Below are 26,122 nucleotides of genomic sequence, written 5' to 3' on the forward strand. Positions count from 1 at the left end.
ATATCCAGAATCTACAAAGAACTCAAACAGATTTACAGGAAAAAAACAAACAAGCCCATTCAAAAATGGGCAAAGGATATGAACAGACACTTTACGAAAGAAGACATATATGAGGCCAACAGTCATATGAAAAAATGCTCATCGTCACTGGTCATCAGAGAGATGCAAATCAAAACCACATTGAGATACCATCTCACTCCAGTTAGAATGGCGATCATTAAAAAATCTGGAGACAACAGATGCTGGAGAGGATGTGGAGAAAAAGGAACACTTTTACACTGTTGGTGGGAGTGTAAATTAGTTCAACCATTGTGGAAGACAGTGTGGCGATTCCTCAAGGCCTTAGAAATAGAAATTCCATTTGACCCAGCAATCCCATTACTGGGTATATATCCAAAAGACTATAAGTCGTTCTACTATAAGGACACATGTACACGAATGTTCATTGCAGCACTGTTTACAATAGCAAAGACTTGGAATCAACCCAAATGCCCATTGATGATAGACTGGATTGGAAAAATGTGGCACATATACACCATGGAATATTATGCAGCAATCAGAAATGATGAGTTTGTGTCATTTGTAGAGACATGGATGAATCTGGAGAACATCATCCTCAGCAGACTGACACAAGAACAGAAAACGAAACACCGCATATTCTCACTCATAGGCGGGTGATGAAAAATGAGAACACATGGACACAGAGAGAAGAGTACTAAACACTGGGGTCTATTGGGGGGAAATGGGGAGGGCCAGTGGGAGGTGGAGGTGGGGAGGGATAGCCTGGGGAGAAATGCCAAATGTGGGTGAAGGGGAGAAAGGAAGCAAAACACACTGCCATGTATGTACCTATGCAACTGTCTTGCATGTTCTGCACATGTACCCCCAAACCTAAAATGCAGTAAAAAATTAAAAAAAAAATTTATTAAAAAAAAAAATTTCAAATGTAAGTGAGAAATACAGTGTTTTTCTTTCTGTGCCTGGCTTGTTTCACTTTACATAATAATCTCCAGTTCCATCCATGTTGTTGCAAATGACAGAACCTCATTCTTTCTTATTATAGCTGAATAGTACTGTATCGTGTATATGTACTACATTTTCTTTATCTGTTCATCTGTTGACGGACACTTAGGTTGCTTGATTGAATCCTTTTTCAGCATCAATTGAAATGATCACATGGTTTTCGTCCTTTATTCTGTTGATATGATGTTTCACACTGATTGATTTGCATGTGTTGAACAATCTTTGCATCCCAAGGATAAATTCCACTTGGTCATGATGAGTGACCTTTCCAATGTATTTTCGAATTCAGTTTGCTAATATTTTGCAAATATTTTGTGCCAATATTCATCAGAGATATTGGCCTCTAGTCTTCCTTTCTTCTTTTTTCATGTGTCTTTGTCTGGTTTTAACATCAGGGTAATATTGGCCTCTAGAATGAGTTTGGAAGTATTCCCTTCTCTATTTTTGGAGAAGTTTAAGTAGGATGGTATTAGTTTTTCTTTATATGTTCAGTAGAAATCAGCAGTGAAACCATTGGGTCCCAGGTTTTCCTTTACTGGAAGACTTTATATTACAGCTTTGATCTCATTATTTGTTATTGGTCTGTTCAGGTTTGGGATTTTTGTTTTCCTGGTACAATATTGAACCAGGTTCAACGTGTCTAGAATTTGTCCATTTCTTCTAGATTTCCCAATTTATTGGCATATAGTTGCTTATAGTAGCCACTAATGATCCTTTGAATTTCTGCAGCATCACTTGTAATTTTTCATTTCTGATTATGTTTATTTAGATATTCTCTTTTTTTCTTAGCCTTGATAAAGCTTTGTCAATTTTGTTTAACTTTTCAAAAAACCAAATTTTTGTTTCTTTGATTTTTTTGTATTTTTAAATTACAATGTTATTTATTTCTGCTCTGATTGTATTATTTCTTTTCTATTTTTTAACATTCATTTTAAGTTTGGGGGTACTAGCGCAGGTTTGTTATATCAGTAAAGTTGTGTCATGGGGGTTTATTTTACAGATTATTTCATTACCTAGGCACTAAGCCTAGTCCCCATTGGTTACTTTTTCCTGCTCTTCTCCCTCCTCCCACTCTCCACCCTCCAAAAGGCCTCAGTGTGAGTTGTTCCCTCTTTGTGTCCATGTGTTCCCATCATTTAGTTTCCACTTAAATGTAAGAACATGTGGTATGTGGTTATCTGTTCCTGTGTTATTTTGCTAAGGATAATGGCCTCCAGCTCCATCCACGTCCTTGCAAAGAAAATGATCTCAGTTTTTATGGCTGCATAGTATTCTATGATGTATATGCACCACGTTTTCGTCATCCAGTCTATGATTGAGGGGCATTTAGGTTGATTTCATGTCTTTGCAATTGTGAATAGTTCTACAATGAACATACACGTGCATGTGTCTGTATAATAGAATAATTTGTGTTCCTTTGGTATACACCCAGTAAAGAGATTGCTGGGTTGAATGGTATTTCTGTCTTTAGCTCTTTGAGAATCACCACACTGCCTTCTGCAATGGCTGAGCTAATTTCCACTCCCATCAACAGTGTCCAAACATTCTTTTTTCTTTACAACCTTGCCAGCATGTTATTTTTAAATTTTTTTCTTTTCTTTTTTTTCTGAGATGAGGTCTTGCTCTGTTGCCCAGGCTGGAGTGCAGTGGTAGGATCTTGGCTTACTGTAACCTCTGTTTCCCAGGTTCAAGCAATTCACCTGCCTCAGCCTCCTGAGTAGCTGGGATTACAGGCGTGTGCCATCACACCCAGTTAATTTTTGTATTTTTAGTAGAGACAGGGTTTCATCATGTTGGCCAGGCTGATTTCAAACTCCTGACCTCGTGATCTGCCTGCCTCAGTCTTCCAAAGTGCTGGGATTACAGGCATGAGCCACCATGCCCAGCCAATTTTTTGACTTTTTAATAATAGCTACCTCACTTCAAACTATACTACAGAGCTACAATAACCAAAACATCATGGTACTAATACAAAAACAGACACATAGAACAATGGAACAGAATAGAGAACCCAGAAATCAGACTACACACCTACAACTATCTGATCTTCAACAGACCTGACAAAAATAAGCAATGGGGAAAGGATTTCCTATTCAATAAAACTGCACTGGGATAACTGGCTAGCCATATGTAGAAGATTGAAATTGGACCCATTCTTTACACCATATACAAAATTAACTCTAGATGGATTAGAAACTTCAATGTAAAACCCAAAACTATAAAAACCCCAGAAGACAACCTAGGCAATAGCATTCAGGACATAGGCATGGGCAAAGAGTTCATGACAAATATGCCAAAAGCAGTAGCAACAAAAGGAAACATTTACAAATGGTTTCTATTAATTATTTTCTATTACAATTTTAGGTTTGGTTTGTTCTTGCTTTTTTAGTTCTCTAAGATGCATCATTAGATTGTTTGAAGTTTTTACTCTTTTTGATGTAGGCACTTACAGCTATAAACAACCCTCTTATACCGTTTTTGCTGTATTCCATAGGTTTTGGTGTGCTGTGTTTCCATTATCATTTGCTTCAAAAACTTTTCCAATTTCCTCCTTAATTTATTCATTGACTCATCAGTCATTCAGGAGCATATTGTTAATTTCCATGTATCTGTATTGTTTTCCAAATTTCTCTTGTTATTGATGTCTGGTTTTATTCCACTGTGGTCAGAGAAGATACTTGCTATTATTTTTATTTTTGGAATATTTTAGGACCTGTTTTGTGACCTAACATATGATCCATCCCTGAGAATGATCCATGTGTTGAGGAAGATACTGTATATTCTGCAGCAGTTGGATGAATGTCTGTAAATATCTAGTAGATACATTTCATCTATAGTACAGATTAAGTCTGATGGTTCTTTACATATATATATATATATATAAATTTCATTGCACTTTATAAGTCTGATGTTTCTTTGTTGATTTTCAGTCTGGAAGGTATGTCCAGTGCTGAAAATAGGATGTTAAAATCTTTAGCTATTATTGTATTGGGGCCTATCTCTCTATATTTAGCTCTAATAATATTTGCTTTATATATCTGGATGCTCCAGTGTTTGGTGCATATATATCTAAAGTTGCCTCTGGCTAAATTGATCCCTTTATTATTATATACTGACCTTCTTTGCCTCGTCTTACAGTTTTTGTCTTGAAACTTATTTCGTCTGATATAAATATAGCTACTCCTGTTCTTTTTCGGTTCCCATTCTTACAGAATACCTTTTTTGGTCCCTTTATTTTCAGCTTATTTGTGTTTTTACAGGTGAAGTATGTTTCTTATTGGCAACAGATCAGTGGGTCTTGTTTTTTCATTTATTCAGGCAGTCTATCTTGATTGGAGAGTTAAGTCCATTACATTCAATGTTGTTATTGATAAGTAAGGACTTATTTCTGCTTTTTTAAAAATCTGTTTTCTGGTTGTTTTGTGGTCTCTTCTTTCCTCTTTTTATCCTGTCTTCCTCTAGTGAAGGTGATTTTCTCTGTTGGTATGATTTAGTTTCTTGCTTTTAGTTTTTTGTGTATCTGTTGTATGTTTTTTGGCTTGAAGGATTCCCATGAGGCTTGCAATACTATCTTGTCACATATTATTTTGAGATGATAACAACTTAACACCATTTGCATAAACAAAAAAGCAAACAAGCAAAGAAAAACTAATGAAAACTCTACATCTTGACATCTGCTTGCTTCTATTAAAAGAGGCAATGGAAAGTAGTGGAAATTACACAGGTATTGGAGACAGACAGACTTAAATCAAAATCCTGCTTTGCCACTCAAGAGTTTGTGTGCAACATACAAGCCCTCTAAACCATGCCTGCTGCATCAAGCACCTAGTATGGTGAGTTGCACTCAGTTTACCCTTAATAAATGTTTAATGGTAAAAATGACAAAATAGGAATGTCAGGGTGGCATTGTAACAAACACTGACCCTTAGCGCTAGTGCTGTCTCTGCTAACTCACTGTGCACTAAGCTTCTATAAGATGACTTTTTTTCCCCTCCAAGCCCTGAAATTCTGTGCCTGTGACAAGGTGATCTCTGTTCCACTGTGGTGTCTGGAGGAACGAAGTAATTTCCCATCTAGAGTTTATTTCATTCCACTCTCTTTAATTTCTTTCTAACTGAAACTGATGACCCATAGTCATGTACTGTACCCAATAAGGACCCACTCAGGACTCCACATTTATGTTAACAAATGAACTTTGAGTTTCGTCTGGGTTATATCTTAAGCCATTTTCATTCTTTGGCAGAGAAAAAGAACTTTTTCTAGATGGTTGTTGATACGGTTAGGCTTTGTGTCCCCACTCAAATCTCATCTTAAATTATAATCCCTGTAATCCTCACATGTCAAAGGAGAGGCCAGGTGAAGATAATTGAATCATGGGCGGGTTTCCCCCATGCTGTTCTCCCGATAGTGAGTTTTCATAAGATCTGATGGTTCTAAGTGTTTGGCAGTTCCTCCTGCACTCATTTCTCTTCCTGCCACCTTGTGAAGAGGGTACCTTGCTTTCCCTTTGCCTTCTGCCATGATTGTAATTTTCCAGAGGCCTCTCCAGCCATGTAAGTCAGTTAAATTTAATTGTAAGTCAATTAAACTTCTTTCCTTTATAAATTACGCAGTCTCAGATAGTTCCTTATAGAAGTGTTAAAACAGACAAATACAGTGGTCTCGATCAGTTTTCCCATTTGTGAAATGAAGAGAAACATATTGTTTAATGTATTTCATAAGAATGATAGTACAGTCAAAATGTAAAAATGAATTTTATATGACTTTATAATAATATTAATTAGAATGCTCATTCAGCTTCTCTGACAGGCTAAAATAACAGAAACTTCAACATGATAGAAAGTAATTTCTCTTTCCTATAACTTACTGCACACAAGCAGTTCAGGATTGATATGGCAGCTCGAGGGTGAGAGGGACCAAGAGTTTTAGTTTGTGGTCCAGCCACATTCAACACCATATTTGTATTCTAGCCAGTAGGAAGAGAAAAGGGGGAAAGAGAAAGCAAGCTCTTTCTTTCTAAGAGCACTATCTGAAAGTTGTGTATATTGTTTCTTTTCACATTCTATTGATCATTACCTAGTCACATGGCCACACCTGTGTGCAAAGGAGTCTGGGAAGTTTAGACTTTAGTTAGTGGGTTATGTGCCCAGATGTCTGTTCTGTAATTGTAGATGTAGAGCAGAATAGACATCAGGAGTGCACGTAGTCTCTAACATACAAAATACAAATGCAAAAAGAATTACTTACATATGATACTTAGCAAAGTCTTGAGGGTGACCCCAGACTTTGTGGCTGGGTTTTCTTATCTACCAGAGCTTTAGGTGAATTTGGCTGGAACCCCAATTCTTCAACTTAGGACCCAAAGCTGTTATTATTTCTGAGTTCCTTATGCTTTGTTCTCCTCTTCCACATCTAAGCTGAGTCTCTCTGTTTTCATTCTCTCAAATACACATAGAACACTGCCATTTCAGTTTCTATAAGAAATTCTATTTCTTTAATATTTTGTAATCTTAAAAATTGACTTTTATTGGATTATACAGTCACCCTTTTTTCTTGGATCAAGCAGTTCTGCTTATATCCAGCTTCTTGGTTTGTGTGTTAATATATGCCTTTTAAAATGTCTAAGCACTTATTAAGATCTTTATCCAGTAGTAGATCTTGGACATCAGAGCTCCATGGAGTGCTTTATTCTGACATCTAGTGGCCATGTCAGGGATGGGGCTCATTAATGTGTGTAAATGGAGATGATGGGCAGGAAAAGTTAAGAAACACCAAAAGCATCGGCAACAAAAGCCAAAATAGACAAATGGGACCTAATCAAACTCCACAGCTTCTGCACAGCAAAAGAAACAGTCATTAGAGTGAATTGGCAACCAACGGAACGGGAAAAAATTTTCGCAGTTTACCCATCTGACAAAGGGCTGATATCAAGAATTTACTTGATATCAAAGAACTAAAAGAGATTTACAAGAAAGAACAAACAAGCCCATTCAAAAATGGGCAAAGGATATGAACAGACACTTTACAAAAGAAGACGTACCTGAGGCCGACAAACATATGAAAAAATGCTCATCATCACTTGTCATTAGAGAAATGCAAATCAAAACTACATTGAGATACCATCTCATGCCAGTTAGAATGGTGATCATTAAAAAGTCTGGAGACAGCAGATGCTGAAGAGGATGTGGAGAAATAGGAACACTTTTACACTGCTGGTGGGAGTGTAAATTAGTTCAACCATTGTGGAAGACAGTGTGGCGATTCCTCAAGGACCTAGAAATAGAAATTCCATTTGACCCAGCAATCCCATTACTGGGTATATACCCAAAGGACTATAAATCGTTCTACTATAAGGACACATGCACACGAATGTTCATTGCAGCACTGTTTACAATAGCAAAGACCTGGAACCAACCCAAATGACCATCGATGATAGACTGGACAGGGAAAATGTGGCACATATACACCATGGAATATTATGCAGCAATCAAAAACGATGAGTTCGTGTCCTTCATAGGGACATGGATGAATCTGGAGAACATCATTCTCAGCTAACTGACACAAGAACAGAAAATGAAATACCGCATGTTCTTACTCATAGGCGGGTGATGAATGATGAGAACACATGGACACAGGGATGGGAGCACTACACACTGGGGTCTATTGGGGGGAATAGGGGAGGGACAGTGCGGGGGGAGTTGGGGAGGGATAGCATGGGGAGAAATGCCAGATGTGGGTGAAGGGGAGGAAGGCAGCAAATCACACTCCCACGTGTGTACCTATGCAACTATCTTGCATGTTCTGCACATGTACCCCAAAACCTAAAAATGCGATTACAAAAAAAAAGAAGAAGGGAGATGGGGTGGGGTGTGGTGGCTCACTCCTGTAGTCTCAGCACTTTGGAGGCTGAGGTGGGCGGACTGCCTGAGATTGAGAGTTCAAGACCAGCCTGACCAAGATGGGGAAACCTCGTCTCTACTAAAAATACAAAATTAGCTGGGTGTGGTGGTGTATGCCTGTAATCCCAGCTACTTGAGAGGCTAAGGCAGGAGAATCGCTTGAACCCACGAGGCAGAGGTTGCTGTGAGTTGGGATTGCACCATAGCACTCCAGCCTGGGCAACAAGAACGAAACTCTGTCTCAAAAACAACAACAACAAAACAACATTTGTTGAGCACCTCGTGTATTCATGCACTGTGCCAGAACTGAACATGTGACTGCCTGGGTTCACAGTGCAGCTCTGTCATTTACTAGCTGATAAACATGGACAGGTTACTTAAAGGGGGATACCGGCATGGGGAGGATTAAATTTATGGAAAGTATTAGGAGAGTGTATGGCACAAAGTAATATTATCAGGAGAAGCTTAATGTCTCTATATGTGTGTGTGAGAAAGAGAGAGAGAAAAAGATAAATGATGAAAGGAGTTTAGCAACTGGGACTAAATTGGAAGAGCAGAGTTTGAAAATTTTTGGGGAAAGCTAATTATGAGCATTATTTCATAAACGGCAATCTTTTCTTTTTCTTTTGAGACAGAGTCTCACTCTGTTCCCCAGGCTGGAGTGAAGTGGCGTGATCTAGGCTCATTGCAACTTCCGCCTCTCAGTCAAGTGATTCTCCTGCCTCAGCCTCCTGAGCATCTGGGATTATAGGTGCACACCCCACACCTGGCTAATTTTTCTATTTTTGGTAGAGACGGGGTTTCACCATGTTGGCCAGGCTGGTCTCAAACTCCTGACCTCAAGTGATCTGCCTGCCTCAGCCTCCTAAAGTGCTGGGATTACAGGCATGAGTCACCACACCCAGCCTAGGCAATCTTGACTTTTAACTTGAATTTAAGATTTTTTTAATGCCAACAGTTAATTTTTTGCCCCTAATTTATATGAGTTGAAAACCTTCATCAACTAGGAAAATTGGAGTACGGTTGTATTGGATTTTTGAATGTTTGGCTAGAAAGAATAATACCTGAGTGCAAGCGGGATGTAACCTCCACATGATTCTGGGGACCAGTGAGGAGAGCCAGAGAAGGATAATGAAAGAGAAGGTGTACCTCAAGTTATCTCAGAGCCTGCCGTAGCTGATTCCTTGCTATGGCATTTAATCCTGCTGACAGCTCATGCTGACAACTCAAATAGTGGTTGTGCCCTCTTCGCAGATGAATAAATTGGGGCTCAACCTACTCCATCATTGCACAGCTGGCAGCCAGGGGCAAAGCATCACGGGGTCACTTTGGTGTCTGTCTGCCACACTGCCCTATGTCTAGTGTGCAGGCAGAGAAGGGTCTTGAGAAACTTAGTGCAGTGAGAGTGGCTCAGGGCATGGCACCTCTCAGGACATGGGCACTTTCCTTGGGGATGAGGGAGCAGAGGCTGCCCCTCCTTTGGTCCATTTAGGAAGACTTCCTGAAGGAAGTATGATTTCAGCAGTTGTTTGGAGGACAGGAGAGAAGCAGTTTGGTAAACGTCTAAGGAATGATGAGTCAGATAAGAAGGATAGGAGGCAAAGCACTCTAGCTGCCAGGTGTGCAATGATGAAACCAGAATTTAAACATAGGTCAGTCTGATTTCAAGCCTTGCTTTTTTTACTCCGTTATTTTGGGAAATAGGATGCAGAGGAGGGCAAATCTAGGGTTTTAAGCAGTGGAAAAATGTTGAAAACAATGTGAAAGTCAGATAATGAGACTGACTACTCAGTTGGACACTGTTTTGATATGTTAACTGAACCAGTGGGAGGTAAGCTACGCACTCTTATCTCAGGGGCTCCCTTCGGCATGACCGTGGTAGGTTGCGGCCACTGCTATGGGCTAATTACCTCTTAGAAACTGCAGCTCGCATAGGCAACCATGAAGAGAAGACACAGGAGACATCACTTCAATCCGATTAGATAGTCCTATTAGCTACTGAGATGAAGATCATGTTTTCTAAGCCCAATATTAGAGTGCGTGTTTTGACAAGTATGTTTTGTACCCATTAGGATGGTAAAAACAAATGTTTGTAATTGGGTCATAAGCCATGGTATCTTTTGGTCAAGTTATGCAAATTAGTTTCCTATTGCTGTATAACAATGTTATCACAAACTTAGTGTTTGAAAGCAAGAAGCATTCATTATCTCACAGTTTCTGCAGGTCACGGATCCACGCACAGCTTAGCGGGGTCCTCTGTAAGGCTGCTCTCAAGGTATCAGCCGGAGTTGGGTTCTCATCTGGGCTTCGGTGTGGAAAGATCTGCCTTCAAGCTTACACTATTATTGGCAGCATTCAGTTCCCTAAAGTCTTCCAGGCTCAGGAAGCATTCGGTTTTATGCTGGGTATCAGTTGGAAGCCACTCTTAATGTCTTCCCTTTTCGTGTGTTAGCTGACAACATGGGAGCTTGCTTCTTCAAAGCCAACAAGAGAGAGCATCTCTTGGCAAAATGGACTCTACATTTTGCAGTTTATTCATGATACGTGTAATCAAGCACATCCTGCCATCTTTGCCATATTCTGTTGGTTATAAGCAGTTCACAGGCCCACACTCAAGGGGAGGGGATCAGACAAGGCCATAGACACCAGGAGGAGAATCATAGGGTCTCTTTGGCATCTGTCTGCCACACTGCCCTATGTCTAGCATGCAGGAGAGAAGGGGCATGAGAAACAGTGCAGTGAGAGTGGCTCAGGGCATGGCACCTCTCAGGACATGGGCATTTTCCTTGGGGATAAGGGAGCAGAGGCTGCCCCTCCTTTGGTCCATTTAGGAAGACTTCCTGAAGGAAGTATGATTTCAGTAGTTGTTTGGATGACAGGAGAGAAGCAGTTTGGTAAACTTCTAAGGAATGATGAGTCAGATAAGAAGGATAGGAGGCAATATAAAGACAGGAGTGGGAGGACTGAATATACATGCTTTAAAACTGGTTCTAAAATGTAGTCTCCTGTGTCAGTAAGCTATGCAATTCACTGACTGTGAAGCACAGGTGATCTTTTTTGTCTTCTGCAGGTGTGGCAGTGTGGAGGGAAGATCGAGGTTTTGCCCTGCTCCTGGATTGGTCACCTAGAGAGACAGCACAAGCCTTGTGCCTTGGATCTGACCCCTGCCTTAAAGTGCAGTGCTCTGTGAGTGGCCGAAATCCGGATGGATGAGCACAAACACATGGTCTACTTGGCCTGGAACATACCTCTCCAGGTGAGTAATGGAATTGAACAGCAGCACGGAAGAATGAAAGAGGAGGAGATGGTGGTTACGTAATGGGGCGAGACAAACAAAAGTGTCAACACAGCCCTAAAGAATTAGGGTAAGGGCCGGGTGCAGTGGCTCACGCCTATAATCCCAGCACTTTGGGAGACTGTGGTGGGTGGATAATGAGGTCAAGAGATTCATACCATCCTGGTCAACAAGGTGAAATACCATCTCTACTAAAAAAAAAAATACAAAAATTAGCTGGGCATGGTGGCTCACACCTGTAGTCCCAGCTACTAGGGAGGCTGAGGCAGGAGAATTGCTTGAACCCAGGAGGTGGAGATTGCGGTGAGCCGAGATTGCGCCATTGCACTCCAGCCTGGGTAACAAAAGCAAAACTCCATCTCAAAAAAAAAAAAAAAAAAAAAGAAAAAAAGGATTAGGGTAAGGTCCTGATGGTGTGATAATGGCTTTAACATCTATGTAACAGTACAGTACTGCATTCTGGACCCTTTTATACATTAACTGATTAGCTATCACAACATATGTAGGGGATGGATAGGTTTTATTTTTATTATTCTAAGTTTTACAGATGAGGAAACTGAGGCATGTAGAGTTGAAAGAAACTTGTTTATGGTAATGCGGGTAAGATTCAAACCAAGGAAATCTGGCTTCCAAGTTCCATGTTCTTCATCTCTCTTCTATAATGGGAGACAAACATGGCAGGCGTGGTGTGAGATGGTAGGAGAAGGCACTGTAATCTTGTTGGATGCACAAGAATGAGGATAGCATTCTTTCAAACTTTGTTTGGTAGAGACAGAGTCATGCTATGTTGCCCAGGCTGATCTGGAACTCCTGGCCTCCCAAATTGTTGAGATGAAAAGTCTTAGCCCCTGCACCCAGCCAGTGATGGCCTTCTTAGCTCAGCCCACATCTTATACCCTGGCTGCTTAAGGTTGGCATGCTATGCTGTCTCAAGTCCCTGAGCTCTGGCTCTGGGCTAGAGCATGTGGAGCCATGCTGACCCACAGGAAGCAGTCATCTCATTGACAAACTCATTCCTCCATCACAGTGGGTTCTGATGTAGCCCCCAGAAAGCCAGGGGGTCAGGAAGGTGGGTAGCCATGAATGGACCTGAAAGAGAAAGTGTGGAAGGACTCCTAGGGTTAGGAGCCAGGCTAACACTGGGATCTCCAGGTCTGGAGAGTGTAAAAACGTGCAGAAATGCCTGAGCCATCTTTAAAGTCAGCAAAATCCTTCCTTTCACAATCCAAGCTGCCCCTAACTTCCTCCAGTTAGCTCATTGTTTGAAGAAAGATGGGTAAGAATTGATTCTGATGTCCCAGTACACCAACGTATGCTAGGAAAACAAGTACCCTCCAGGAAATCTTTAGTTTTTTTATTTCTAGGGAGTCGTATTGTGACTGACCCAACCTGTACAAAGAATGGTCTGTAAAACAATTGAACCATCAAAGGATGATCTAAAATTTGAAAGGGGATGATCTTAAATGAACCCCACAGGAAAATTCTGGGAGGAGGGCAGGTACACAAGCGGTTTCTGCCTTCCTTTTCTAATTTGCCTCTTCAGTATTATTTTACATTGATTCTCCACAAAATATCACTTCTAAAAAGTCTCTTTTAATCTCCAAATGTTGGCATTAGAGTACTCCTTCCAAGATCCTTGAGAGAGCGTCTCGCACTGTTGCCCAGGCTGTATGTAGTGCGGTGGTGCGATCTTGGCTCACTGCAATCCTCGCCTCCTGAGTTCAAGAAATTCTCCTGCCTCAGCCTTCTGGGTAGCTGGGACTACAGGCATGCACCACCAGGCCCAGCTAATTTTTTTTGTATTTTTAGTAGAGATGAGGTTTCACCATGTTGCCCAGGCTGGTCTCAAACTCCTGAGCTCAGGCAATCCGCCCACCTTGGCCTCCCAAAGTGCTGGGATTACAGGCGTGAGCCACCGTGCCTGGCCCCAAGAGCCTTTCTGGCCATCATGAGGAGGCTTTGGGGATTTATTAATGTAAATATCATCTCAAACAGGAGCAGTCTAATTTAGCTTATGAGGAGAAATACACCTGAGCGGCCCCACTATGCAGGCTTTAAAAGAGCAAGAGTTTGGAAAAGCAGAATTTTCTAGGGTTTAAGGTTTTCCCACTTTCCCTGGAAATATGAAAACATCAAGGTTACTTCACAGGCTATCAGAAAAATATTCAGTTCCATCATGTATGACCCGTGCCCACAGGTGGAGTTAAGGCGCTGTTAAAAGAAAACCTTCAGCCAAATTAAATGTAAAGGGGTTTAATTGAGCAATGAATGATTCGCAAACTGGGCCACACCCAGAATCACAGCAGATTCAGAGACTCCAGCGCAGCCATGAGGTAGAAGAAGATTTACAGACACAAAAAGGGAAGTGACGAACAGATGTCAGAAGTGAAGTATGGAAACAGCTGGATTGGTTAGCGCTCCACATTTGCCTTATTTGAACACAGCTGGAACACTGGACAGTGTGTGAGTGGTTGAAGTATGGCTGCCGGGATTGGACAAGACTCAGCTATTGTTACAGGCGCATGGTCCTAAGTTACGTTTCCAATCTTGTGTATCTATTAAGTTAGGTTGCAATTCATCCACTCAAATATAGAAATGCAGAGTTCTTCCCAGGCCATGCTTGGTTTGCTTTAACAGAGCTCCCATCAATCAAAGCACAGAAACACTTGGTGTTTTATTTACAGAACTCCGGAATAGATTTTGGGGACGTTTCTTCCAGCATGGCACTCTGGGAAAACCTGAAGTGTAAAACTTTTGACTGGTACCTGAAAAATGTTTACGCACTCTTGAAGCCAATGCACACCATCATAGGCTATGGACCGGTGCGGATGATGAAATTGCATTTTGGATTTTCCATGTTCGACTGTAGAGAAAAATGCAGCCTGAGTCATGTGATTGCCTGTCCCGCACAACACGCCCTTCCTGCCCTGGCTTTCTCCTCAGCTCTTTGCCCTCAACTCTCTCAGTTTCCTTTCGTTTCTTGCTCCCCGATCCCCATCTCTTTTCCTTGTCTCTGCTTCTAGTACCCTTGAACACTGTAGCTCTTGCCTGGACCCTCTCGGTTTCTCCACCAACCGCACATTCATTCTCCATGGTGATATTTGCATTGGCAGTCACCTCTGGTCCCTTCCTTTTTCCCCTCCTCCCACTGCTCCCTCCATCTTCTCTCTGCGTCTTGAATGCCTGGGAAAGCGGACAGGTGAAGCCACCTGTGCTTCTCCTAGAGAGAGGGAAACAGAGCTAGAGAGGAGAGAGGCTGGGCAGATGTTCCTCCAAGGGATGGAAGGGCCCTGGCACCGTGTGGAAGGTGCAGCCAGGGGACTTTTTTTTTTTTGTAACATACGCTATTCACATCTATCCTCTTACTCTGCATGCTGCCCTCATAGCAACCTTTTGAGGCATGCGCGGTAGATATCATTTCCACTTAGATGAAAAAATGGAGACACATGACCAACCTACTGGTCCAAGCTCATTGAGCAAGGTCATGTCAAATCAGGAATTTGAAAGAAGATTTTCTGACGACAAATCCATAGCTGAGGCCTTTGGTGACAGATTCTGGAGTTCAGTTTTGGTTTTTCTTCAGAGACAAGCTTCTTCATCCATGTAAGCTATGATTCCATTGGAGCCCTCCTAGGCCTGGTCTTCTCCCTGGATTCAAGGGGAGACTAAGGAGTAGAGGGAAGCAGAAGTGGCTTCGTGTTGTCCGGGAAGGTTCAGTGCTCCTGGTGAGACTGGATGTCTAGGGGCTCCAAGATCAGTCTTCCTGCCCTCCCTCTGGCTAGGGTCTCCTGCTGGCTGCTGATGCCAATGGCGAGTCCACTGCTCTCTTTTAGTACAACTACTATCACCTAACTGGGGAGCTTTTTGTGGGACAACTGATTGCAGAGGCCAGTGATAGTGATGGCTGCCTGACAGATCCTGGCAAGGCAGAGGAGAAGCCCACCTTAGAACCATGCTCCAAGGCAGCTATGAATGGACTGCACATACATTGGGATTTTAAACAGGTGAGCTACATGGATTTTTTTCTTTCTTTATCTTTTTTTTTAACAATAGTAAGTAGCCTTTAATACATTACATGTGCTCATTGTGTAATATATACATGATGAACATAATTACATTTGTACACAAAGTAAGTACTGGCTTTGAAAACCTGCTTATGGCTCTACACACATATTCCAATGAAGCATAAGCCCAGTGCTTCAAAATACCTACACTTGAAAATTTTTTTTTTTTTTGAGACAGAGTTTCGCTCTTGTTACCCAGGCCAGAGTGCAATGGCACGGTCTCGGCTCACCGCAACCTCTGCCTCCTAGGTTCGGGCAATTCTCCTGCCTCAGCCTCCTGAGTAGCTGGGATTACAGGCGCGTGCCAGCATGCCCAGCTAATTTTTTGTATTTTTAGTAGAGACGGGGTTTCACCATGTTGACCAGGATGGTCTCGATCTCTTGACCTCATGATCCACCCGACTCGGCCTCCCAAAGTGCTGGGATTACAGGCTTGAGCCACCGCGCCCAGCCCTAAAATTTTTTTTTAAGAAAAGATAAGTGATAACATTTGTGTTTAAGCTGACAGTAGAGTGGCAGTAACTGCAGACATTACAATCTGACCGAGAAAGAATTATAGCAGAAAACAGGACATACTTCACTTAGCAATAAAATGGCATGTTATATATATATATAATTTTTACAAATCAAGCGTGAAACGAAAGCACTGCAGTAGCCAAAATGGGAAGAAAAAAAAAAAAAGGAAAACAAGCTTCATTGGAAATAATAACTAACTTTAGAAAATGAAAAGCAAAAAAAAAAAAAAATATATATATATAAATTCACCTAGACTTAAGAAACATCTAAATCTGGAAATCAGCAACTAAGTAAGCTCCGGCAATAGACTGCACATTAAAAAGCACCTTTACTTATGTGCTCTGAAATCATAGCAGCAAGCTGGTGTCAGAAAAATAACCTTGAGATTACGGCATGTACATACGGGCCATCAAAGCTGTTTTGGAATAAACGTTTTCCAGAAGTGATAAAAGGATGCTCTGTGACCAAAAGCATCAGAACTATGAATTTCATAGATTTAAAATATACTGTACACTATCTTCTTACACTGCTGAAGGTCCACATCTTTAGCTTTGAATGGTTTCAACAGAAGTCAGTGTAGTTCTTCTGAGACTACACACACATGAAATGTGATCCTTCTGCGAGCTGTGGCTGAGTGGATGGAACAGGCGATGCTGAGGACTCAGGAGATGGGGAAAGACTTTTCACTTCCATTGTCTGATTTCCTCTAGAAACCTCAGGAGTTGATTCGTAAGAAATAACACTTTCTGCCTGATCATCAACATTGTTCTTTGTATTTTCTTTAAGATGGCCTTCTGGTTTGTAATTTGTGATCTGTGCCTCATCTTAAGGGCTGTACATAACATCCTCAGGCATTTTTTCTTTGTTTCTTTCTTTATCCATCATTTCCACAGAATTTACTCCATTTGGCTCAGGTTCAAAAAGCATTTCATATGAACTATTTTCAGTTTTTCTTTAAACTCTTTGCTGCTGTCCACATTTTGGGGTTCATCTTGTTAGTTGAACAATTTCTGCTGCAGGAGTTTTGCGGTCTGGCTTTTACATCATTTTCTCTGATGACAGCGTCCGGTTCCTTCACGTTATCATCCCTCCTTCAGATCTGAGAAGTCCTAAATGGATTATCCCTTAAATTTGAAGAGCTTTGTAAAGGTGATGGGTCTGAAGCACCACAACATTTAATCCTGTTTTCTTTTCCCTCAGGCACGCTTGCTGATGTCCTCTTATTCTTTCCATCTGCTCTTCCATAGTCATCCTAGGTTGAGTGCTTTCAGCCAAACAGAGCTGCTCCACTGCACTTCTTGGTCTTTGGGTTCTTAGATCCAGCATCTTCTTAGTTTTCCTCAAGGTTACATACGAAGCTATTGTCGAAGATTTGGGTGTTGGTGATTTTGTTCTTGGAGGGGCTACTCCAACAGGAAAATGGGAATCTTTAACAACTGAAGAAACCACCTGTTTCTATCTCCAAAACAGGTTCTGATTTTTCTTCTCCATTAGATTCATCAACTTCTGCCACTGTTGTTAACTCTGGTTCGCTCTTGTAGAGTCTATAATCTGGACCCTCATTTTTGTACTTAACTGTTGAGAAAGGCTTTGGTCCTACCATACCTATTGCTGTAGTACCTCTTTGCTGCTGTGTTTACTCAGTCCTTCCATGACATCTTGAATTCGCCAAAGTTCTTTCTGAATCTGTGCTCGCTGAATTCCTGCTGATTCCGTCTGAACTTCACCAAGGTGATCTAGCTGCTCTTGCATCTGCTTCCTGGTAATAGTCACGTCGTGTTCTAACTCATCATATTCTCTCCATGCTCGTTCCAATTCGGCAGTGGCTGGAGAACTTCTTGATGTACTAAGCAGTCCATTTTGTAAATCGTCCCTTTGTAACACCACTGTCTGAATGGCTGCTGGGTTATCTGCCTGCATTTCTATCTCTTGGCTGGCTTATAGTAAAGCTTGCTCAAGCGTGTATTTCTCCTCGTGGAGCTGCTGAAGTTGCTCTTCCAGAGCACGCGCCACTTTATCTTGTTCACATAATTGGCTTAACTTGGCATCAATATTTACTTCTTCGGGTCTGTATTTGTATAATGTGCCTCTGCCTTCATCTTGTGACAGCGTTTTCCCTTGGAGGCTCTGGGGACTAACAGACTATAAAGTTCAGTCCAGCTGGCACTGATCCTCTGTCAGGCACATAGACATGCTTAGGGTGATGGGCCCTGTGTCTGAGGTCTATTGTCACATCTCCTCTCTGAATTGGTGAAGATGCTTCCGATCTGTAAGTTCGTTGAGGGGAGTCTTCCTGATAAGCAGCTATTGACCCGTGGGAAGGTGATGTGGGAATAGAGTGCATTGTCTGGTCAGAAATATTAACCATGGTTTTGGGTTAAGAACTGTGTCGAGGGAGGGTGCTCTGTTTGTTATAAAACTGATGCTGCTGCCACTCGTACAGCTGCCACATTGTGTCATCTCTCATGAACCTCATTTCTCTTCTGCTCCAGGTCCTGATGTCTTGTTATGAGTGGAAGGGTTTACACTGCAGATACTTTCAGGCCTTGTCTTGCTGTTTCTTGGGAGTGTTCTGTAACCTTCAGGGTAGTGGGCCATAATCTGAGCTCTGCGGCTTGGCATATTTCTTGGTAATGTTTGGTAAGAAATTACTCCCCTGCTTTCTTCTTCATGACTCCTCCCCTTCTGGATGTTAATCCACTCTTCCAATTGCTGCACTGAATTTGTTCCCTGTATGACTCCATCAGCCTCTGTATAAGGGCCCTGTACTGGGGTGATTTTCACCTCTAAGATCTGCCAGGCTAACACTGACTATTTTGTTCTCGGAACTGTTTAAGTTGACTGGTCTGTAGTGTGCAGTCTAAGCAGGGCAGGCTGACCCACTCTCATACTCAGAAGGCAGAGAATTCAACTTTACACTATCAATTTTGTTAAGGGTCTATCTTGACCATCCTGCTGAAGTCCATATTTTTCAGCTTCTAATGCCTTTTCTTCTTTGATTTTGCTCATTTCCTTGTTTTTTTGATTGTTTTGGATCTCTGGTTTAATCAGCACTCTATGGTTGGGAAGGTTATTGGTTTCTTTAGTTGGTGCATTTTCAGATGTAATCTTGTCCACTCTTTTCGCAGGTTCTGTCTGTACTAGGGCAGCGTCTAACACAGCTTTCATCCACAACTCCGTTTCCTTTCCTGTATCAGTGCAGAAATAATAGATCCGCATGTTTGGATGGGCTGCCTTAAAAGCATATTTGTGATTAATGTGATCTTCAGAGGTAAGCAAATCTATCTGAAAACTAGTAACAGCATGCTTCCCAGGAGACCCTTCTTTCTCATGTCTGTAATAAAAGAGGCAAAGGTCAGAAAGCACAAACCAGCGTTTCTTCCACAATTTCTTTCTTTTTTTTTTTGTTTTTTGAGATGGAGTTTCGCTCTTGTTACCCAGGCTGGACTGCAATGGCGCGATCTTGGCTCACCACAACCTCCGCCTCCTGGGATCAGGCAATTCTCCTGCCTCAGCCTCCTGAGTAGCTGGGATTACAGGCACGCACCACCGTGCCCAGCTAATTTTTTGTATTTTTAGTAGCGATGGAGTTTCACCATGTTGACCAGGATGGTCTCGATCTCTTGACCTCGTGATCCACCCGCCTTGGCTTCCCAAAGTGCTGGGATTACAGGCGTGTCTTCCACAATTTCATGCCAGTACTGTCCTGTTTATAAAGCCAACCTCGGCTGACCACCGGTGCATTAGGATTCCTTTTAATTGAATTTGACCTCTTTCCAAAATTATGAACTTTTTTTGAAGCTCATTAAGTTCTGCCTACAGGGCTCATTGGATGCACCGCATGATCTGAAGTCACATTATAGTTAGAAGCGTCATTTATCATACTTACAGGTCGTTCCTTCTTTTCTTCAGATGTCATGGCTGCAACAGTCTGTTCATTCACTACAAAAATACAGTTGTCCTGTGATGGTTGTCCCCTGACTGGATGTTTGCAGGTCACTTTCCTTTCATTATGGTTTATATAGTATCTTGCACCTTCAAAGGTATATGCTTCTTTCCAGCCAGCAGGCAAATCTGTGCTCTGCCGCCGGTGTCCGGTGACCACGGCCTCGCCGGTGACGGGTTGCAGCCAGGTGGTGCTCTTGGCCTCCTCGTTGATGAAGAAGACTCGGCCACCCCTGGTGATCCAGGACCGGGGCAGGGAGCAGATCCACTCCAGGTTCAGATCCGCCACCATGTCTGATCCCCAGTCGCCGCCGCCGCCGCCGCCGCCGCCGCGGCTGCCGAGGGAGGAGGGAACAAGCGGGCGAAGAAAGCGAAGGGAGCGCGGAGCTGTCCCCGCAGGGTCCCGCCCCTGTCGCCGCCCCTCCGCATCCCCGCGACAGCCGGCCGCGCGCTCGGGGGCGATGGTGGGCCTTTTTTTTTTCTTCTTTTTTGAGATGGAGTCTCGCTCTGTAGCCCAGGCTGGAGTGCAATGGCTCACTGTAACCTCTGCCTCCCGGGTCCCAGTTCAAGCAATTCTCCTGTCTCAGCCTGCCGAGTAGCTGGGATTACAGGCACATGGCACCACGTGTTTGTATGTTTAGTAGAGACTGGGTTTCACCATGTTGGCCAGGCTGGTCTTGAACTCCTTACCTCGTGATCCCTCTGTCTCGGCCTCCCAGTGTGCTGGGATTACAAGGCGCAAGTCCAGCGAGTTAAACATGTTTTTTAAAGGACAGATATATGAGAGGTTCAGATTTGATTTGATAGTGTTTTAGGAGAACTACTTCTTGTGGCAACAGGTAGGGAAAAGATTGGAAATAAGAAACTGGGTATGAAACACTGAGTCTCTTGACTAAGGCAGGGGTGGTTAAGGAGAAGAAATATTGGAATCTGTTGTAGTGGAACAGTTGAGAGTTTGGGCCCACGTCTTAGCTCAGTCACCTATAGCAAGTTCCTTACCCTCTCTGAAGCTCAGCTTCCTCATTATAAAATGATGGAGAAGATAATATCTTCTGTAGGCCAGTGTTGAGAGGATTAAATGAGAAAGCGTGTGTAAAGTATTTATCGTGCTGCCTGGAGCAGAGGAGTGTTCAATATGCATTAGCCATTGCGATCCATTTATTATTAATAATTATCAGAAAATGTGGAACACCAGGCTGAAATCTGACAGGAGCTAGTATGGGAGCTCTGCCTTTAACTTCAACACCAAATGACAAAGGACAGGGTGGAAGGAATCTGGCAGATGTTCATGATGATGACGCAAGGGTCTTGGCTGACTGCAATCTATGGGGAATTGACAATGGATGGGTGGCTCCAAAAGCTTCTGCGCTCCTGGGCCAATTCGGTAGGAAGGGACAGTATCTCCCGGAGGGAGCTACTGGTCTGTCTGTGACCATGCCTCTGAATGTAGGACTGTGCTTTATTCAGGTGCCACATGGACAATCTAGTTCAGCAGTCTCTAACTTTTCAAAGCTAACGCCCCCTTTGAGAATTCGTTGTGAACTATGGACTCTCTCTCCAGGAAAATATACATGTGAACCTATGTGCAAGATTTGCTTACAGTTTCAGAGGTTTTTTTTTTTTTTTTTCATTCCAGATTAAGCTTTCCTGAACCAGACAGTATAGATTAGAAGAAGGCAGGGTAATGTCTTCTCAGTCTCTGATGTCTCATTTTAAGCTCCAATTATATGGAACTATAGGTAATTCAGTGAAAGTCCAGGCTCCCTCTTACCTTAGGCCTTTTTGCGGGTATTATTCCCTCTCCTCCCACTTCTTCACCAGGCCAACTACAAAGTGTTCCCCTGGCCTTAGACATCATCTCCCTTGGGAAACCGTCTGTGACTCCATAGGAGCCGGGCAAGTGGTTCCTGTATGTGCTCTCAGGGGCCCTTTTATAGCCCTAGTCTCACCATCTCTTGCTTCTTTTTGTCATTTGGCTGTGAGCTGGAGGGCAGGGCCTGGGGTTTGCTGTTTTCTCTCAAGCATCTGGCACAAGCCCTAGAACATGGCAGGCACTCCACAAATGGTTGCAGAGCAAATGAAAGATTGGCAGGCCTGGAGATAGAGCTTGAAAGGCTTGTTAGGCCTATGGATAGAGAAAAGATGATGCTGTCTTCCTGAGGAAGAGGGAGTAGATTAGTTTAGTGTTGCAGGAGGGCAGAACTGAGACCAATAGATAAAGATTAAGGAGGCAGATTTTGACTTATGTAGGAGCAAGGGGAGGGCTTTCTAAAGGCCCCAGAGCTTCAGGTTTCCTACAGAAGAACAGGCTGCTTAGCATGGTGGTGAGTTCCCCATCAATGGCAGTCACCAAGCACAGCATGTCTGAGCACCTCTCCTTGTATTCTAAATATGAGTTTTTGATGTCCTTAGTCATACTTTTGTGTTCATGTGAAGAAAACTACTACAAATTTACTTTGTTTTAAAAAATTAGTATTCACTTTTTTTACAAAGTTATAAATTCAAAATTATAAGTTATAAATTTAAAAATGTAATGAGATGTGTGTAAAGCATTTAGCATGGTACCTGGTTCAAAGGAGTGTTGAAAGAATCATGGTTTCTCTTTCTTTTCTTTTTTAAGTTCAGCTTACAAATCTTATTATTTTATCTATAAGCCTGATAACTTTTGACAAGAGGATTTTTAAAATTTAATAAGTTAAATGCCATTAAACATTGTGAACTGTATTAACAAATTTAATACATTCAATTTCTTAAGAACTTCAGTGATCTGACTTTAAATTGATCAATTCTTAAGTTCTCTTAAATGTTTCGGAAATGTTTATAAAGTCAGTGAAAAATTTCACCAAGTCACCAATTTAATTACTCAATGACACATTTTAAAATTGCTATCGCAAGATTAATCTGTAAGATGCCAATTTTTCTTTATATACAAGTAAATATACACAGAATCTTTGGCAAGTACTATGTATTTGATTCCCTTAATATCTTTACTTTATCCTAAATCTCCCATGAGTTAAAGATACAATGTATTCTAAAGAAATAATATTTTTAGATACAATTTTATTCCCATTTTTTTCACATTTTTTTTCTGTTTTTTCTTTTCATGATAACAGCCTACCGTTATTAAATAAATAATTATGCATTCCAAACATTTTGAAGGTTTCCTTGCCAAGAAAATTTTGGAAGATCGCCTTCTCAGCTGACTGAGGCCACTGATAGCAAAGACATGTGGGTTGGCAGATAGGATTGTGAGATCTGGAAGGCAGGACATCCAGGGCATTTCTGCCAACCATCCTAACATGCAGGCTGGGTCCTTTTCTATGGCCACTATGTCAAGAACTATGAAAGTAAAAAGGGAGGTGATCATACAATTTCTGGTGTGTTACCTAATATTGAGTTAGTCTTGAATGAGTTCACTCCATCTGATCTCTTTCCATCCATCTTACCTCTTAGGTCTACACTTTTTTCAGATATGAAAATGATACTTGATTGAATGTTGGGCTCTTCTGGTTCTCACTTTACTTTGTAGGCACAACTTACAAATCAATCTAAAAAGTTACCAAAGGAATTTTCCAATATTGAGAGGGAGATGAGACTAGATCATCCCTTTGTTTTCTTTGATTTCTTGGTTCTGTGTTTTGGGTATACCAGACGAGGCTATGGCCCCTGTGACTCACAAGAGAGCCAGTGATGGAGAGGGGACCCAGTTTAAGAAGAGAAGGCCTATTCAGACATATGAACGTTTAGTTCAGTTGCACAGTGTTGAGATAGTGATGCCACTGAAATAAGGGGGGATTTGGGGAAAGTCACCCGTCTTCAGGGTGAAGCAATAGCTCACAATACAAAGAGGATCTCTAAGAACAGTAGTGAGTAGTGAGGAGGAGGAGAGCACTCGTGGTAAGAGGTTGGAAGTGCGGGGAAAGAGGAAGTGTGGAGGGAGTGCTCCCACGCACCGCTCGTAAGCATGGAGCCTGGCATGGCTCCAGAAGCAACTTGCCCACGTGTAGGAAAACCCCACACTCCTCAGAACCCAAACTAACTGCAGCTCTTTTTAAGGCACTAATTCTTTTTTAGGACAATATCTTTACTTACGGATAGTATAGAATATGAGCCAGTATTAATGTGGAAAATATCTTAATAATTATCACAGTGAAACACTAGGAAAATGTAAAGGTCCAACAGTCGGGCATGCTTTGCTCATCTCTTGAACTGAATATTGTAGAGCCACTCAAATAATATTCTGAAACAATCTCTTTCAAAAAATTAATAAAACTGAAAAAGATGTATATGGAATATTAAATTTATATAAGGAAGCAAGATGTAAAGACCACATATACAATGTTGTCTTGTTATGAGTGCTTTTATGTACTTTATATATAAAATATTTTAAAATACATTTTTTATAAATATATTTCTAGTCAATCATCCCCTCCTGACCCGCTGAAAGCCATCAGTGATCCTGAGGACATGACCTCACAGATGATCTCAAAGTAGCTGCTCCATGCCCACCTCACCTGCCGGCGCCCCCCATGTGCCCTGAGCCCTGGTCATATATTTTAAAGTGTTATATATATTTTTCAAATATATTTTCCAAGTTAAAGAAGTATCTATTATTTTTGTAAAATTGAAAGAGAAACAAAAACAAAAATCTTTTAAAAATACCTTTTGCCCTTCAACATCATTTGGACAGGCAACACTCCAAAACAAAAACCAAAATGGCTGGGTGTGGTAGCTCACGCCTGTATTCCCAGCACTTGGGGAGGCCTAGGCAGGCGGATCACGGGCCGAGGTCAGGAGTTTGAGACCAGCCTGGCCAACATGGTGAAACTCCGTCTTGACTAAAAATACAAAAATTAGCCAGGTATGGCAGCAGGCGCCTGTAATCCCAGCTGCTCAGGAGGCTGAGGAAGGAGAATCGCTTGAACATGGGAGGTGGAGGTTGCAATGAGCCGAGATTGCGCCACTGCACTCCAGGTTGGGTGATGCAGCGAGACTCCCTCTCAAAAAAAAAAAAAAAAAAAGCAAAACAAAAATGTGTAAGATCCGGATGAAAACAATGTGAAAGAAACTAGCGGATGTGTGCAACATCGTCAAAGCTCATGCCACATGGAAGTCGAGCAGAAATAGAAAATAGGCCACTGACTTTGTCTAAAAGGTTACAATAAATTATAATTACCAAGAGTTATTGAAATACCTATGTGCACTAGGCATTGGGCTAAACATGATCTCATTCAGTTCTTTTTTTTTTTTTGAGACGGAGTTTCGCTCTTGTTACCCAGGCTGGAGTGCAATGGCGCGATCTCGGCTCACCGCAACCTCCTCCTCCTGGGTTCAGGCAATTCTCCAGCCTCAGCCTCCTGAGTAGCTGGGATTACAGGCACACGTCACCATGCCCAGCTAATTTTTTGTATTTTTAGTAGAGACGGGGTTTCACCAGGTTGACCAGGATGGTCTCGATCTCTTGACCTCGTGATCCACCTGCCTCGGCCTCCCAAAGTGCTGGAATTACAGGCTTGAGCCACCGCGCCCGGCCTCAGTTCTTTTAAAACGTGTCTTCTAGGAGAAATATGATCACTAGCTCCATCTCGCCCGTGAAGTAACTAGAGCACCGAGGAATCCAATTATTGCACAGTGTAGTAAACACCCGCCATTCAAATGCGGAATCTTAACTGCTGTGTGCTATTGCCTTGTTGCTTGGGAATTTGATTCTGAAAGGGAGAAAAACACTGAATGTTGGTTGAAAGGGAGGGTAGAGTTAAGGGCTGGGTTTATTTTGTCCTTCTAATATTGTGACATTTGGACATATTTAAAGGCAGTAGTAAAGGAACTGGCAAAGAGGGAGAGCTACAAGATGGATGTTAGGAAGTGTTTCTTCAGCATCGAGATGGCTGGGGCTCAAAAACAGAGGGGGCTGCTGGCAGATGAGGCAGGCATGGGGTGGCTCCTTTGAGATCGTCTGTGAGGCGGTGTCTTCAGGATCGCTGATATCTTGCAGGGGAGGTGAGGATCGACTAGAAGTGTGGTGTTCTTGACATTTTGTTAAAGTGAGTGTTGGGGTGGGGGGCTGACAGACAAAGCATGCTGAGGAGGCCTGGACGAGGAACCCTGAGGTGTAAGCCGAGTGCTGAGGCCAGGCTGCTGTGGGCAGGTTTATGAGCCAGACCGGCTCAGCTGGCAGACCCTGTCCATGAGAGCTCTGTGGTCTGGAAGCAGGGACTGAGAGAGGAGTGGTGGCAGTGGTGGAGGAGAAGTTCCAGAATCTGAAGAGCTGCCCTGAATGGCCAATGCTGGATGGGTGCCCAGAGGAGGCAAGGGTGGTTGGGGCCGGGGGGAGTCCAATGACGGGAAAATTTTAGAGGCGCAAGGGCTGTTGGAGGCAC

At 42.3% G+C, this 26,122-nt stretch overlaps 1 protein-coding gene and 3 pseudogenes across 2 annotated transcripts in view; 1 reads left to right on the forward strand and 3 right to left on the reverse strand.

The window, feature by feature from the left end:
- Nucleotides 1-26,122, forward strand: part of GALNT8 (polypeptide N-acetylgalactosaminyltransferase 8) — a 35,828-nt gene that overhangs the window by 8,397 nt on the left and 1,309 nt on the right. The window contains 3 exon segments of the mRNA XM_078338143.1: nt 10,993-11,178; nt 13,902-14,056; nt 14,948-15,221. Of these exon segments, the coding sequence (XP_078194269.1) occupies nt 10,993-11,178; nt 13,902-14,056; nt 14,948-15,221 (615 nt within the window).
- Nucleotides 16,389-18,072, reverse strand: LOC128928054 (pleckstrin homology domain-containing family A member 5 pseudogene; annotated as a pseudogene).
- On the reverse strand, nt 18,175-19,541 carry LOC144577725 (pleckstrin homology domain-containing family A member 5 pseudogene; annotated as a pseudogene).
- On the reverse strand, nt 19,231-20,082 carry LOC100394875 (pleckstrin homology domain-containing family A member 5 pseudogene; annotated as a pseudogene). The gene has a single exon (XR_013522273.1). The product of XR_013522273.1 is annotated as a pleckstrin homology domain-containing family A member 5 pseudogene (transcript).

The sequence above is a fragment of the Callithrix jacchus genome, chromosome 9 (assembly GCF_049354715.1).
Source record: "Callithrix jacchus isolate 240 chromosome 9, calJac240_pri, whole genome shotgun sequence".
In the NCBI taxonomy this organism is placed as follows: domain Eukaryota; kingdom Metazoa; phylum Chordata; class Mammalia; order Primates; family Cebidae; genus Callithrix; species Callithrix jacchus.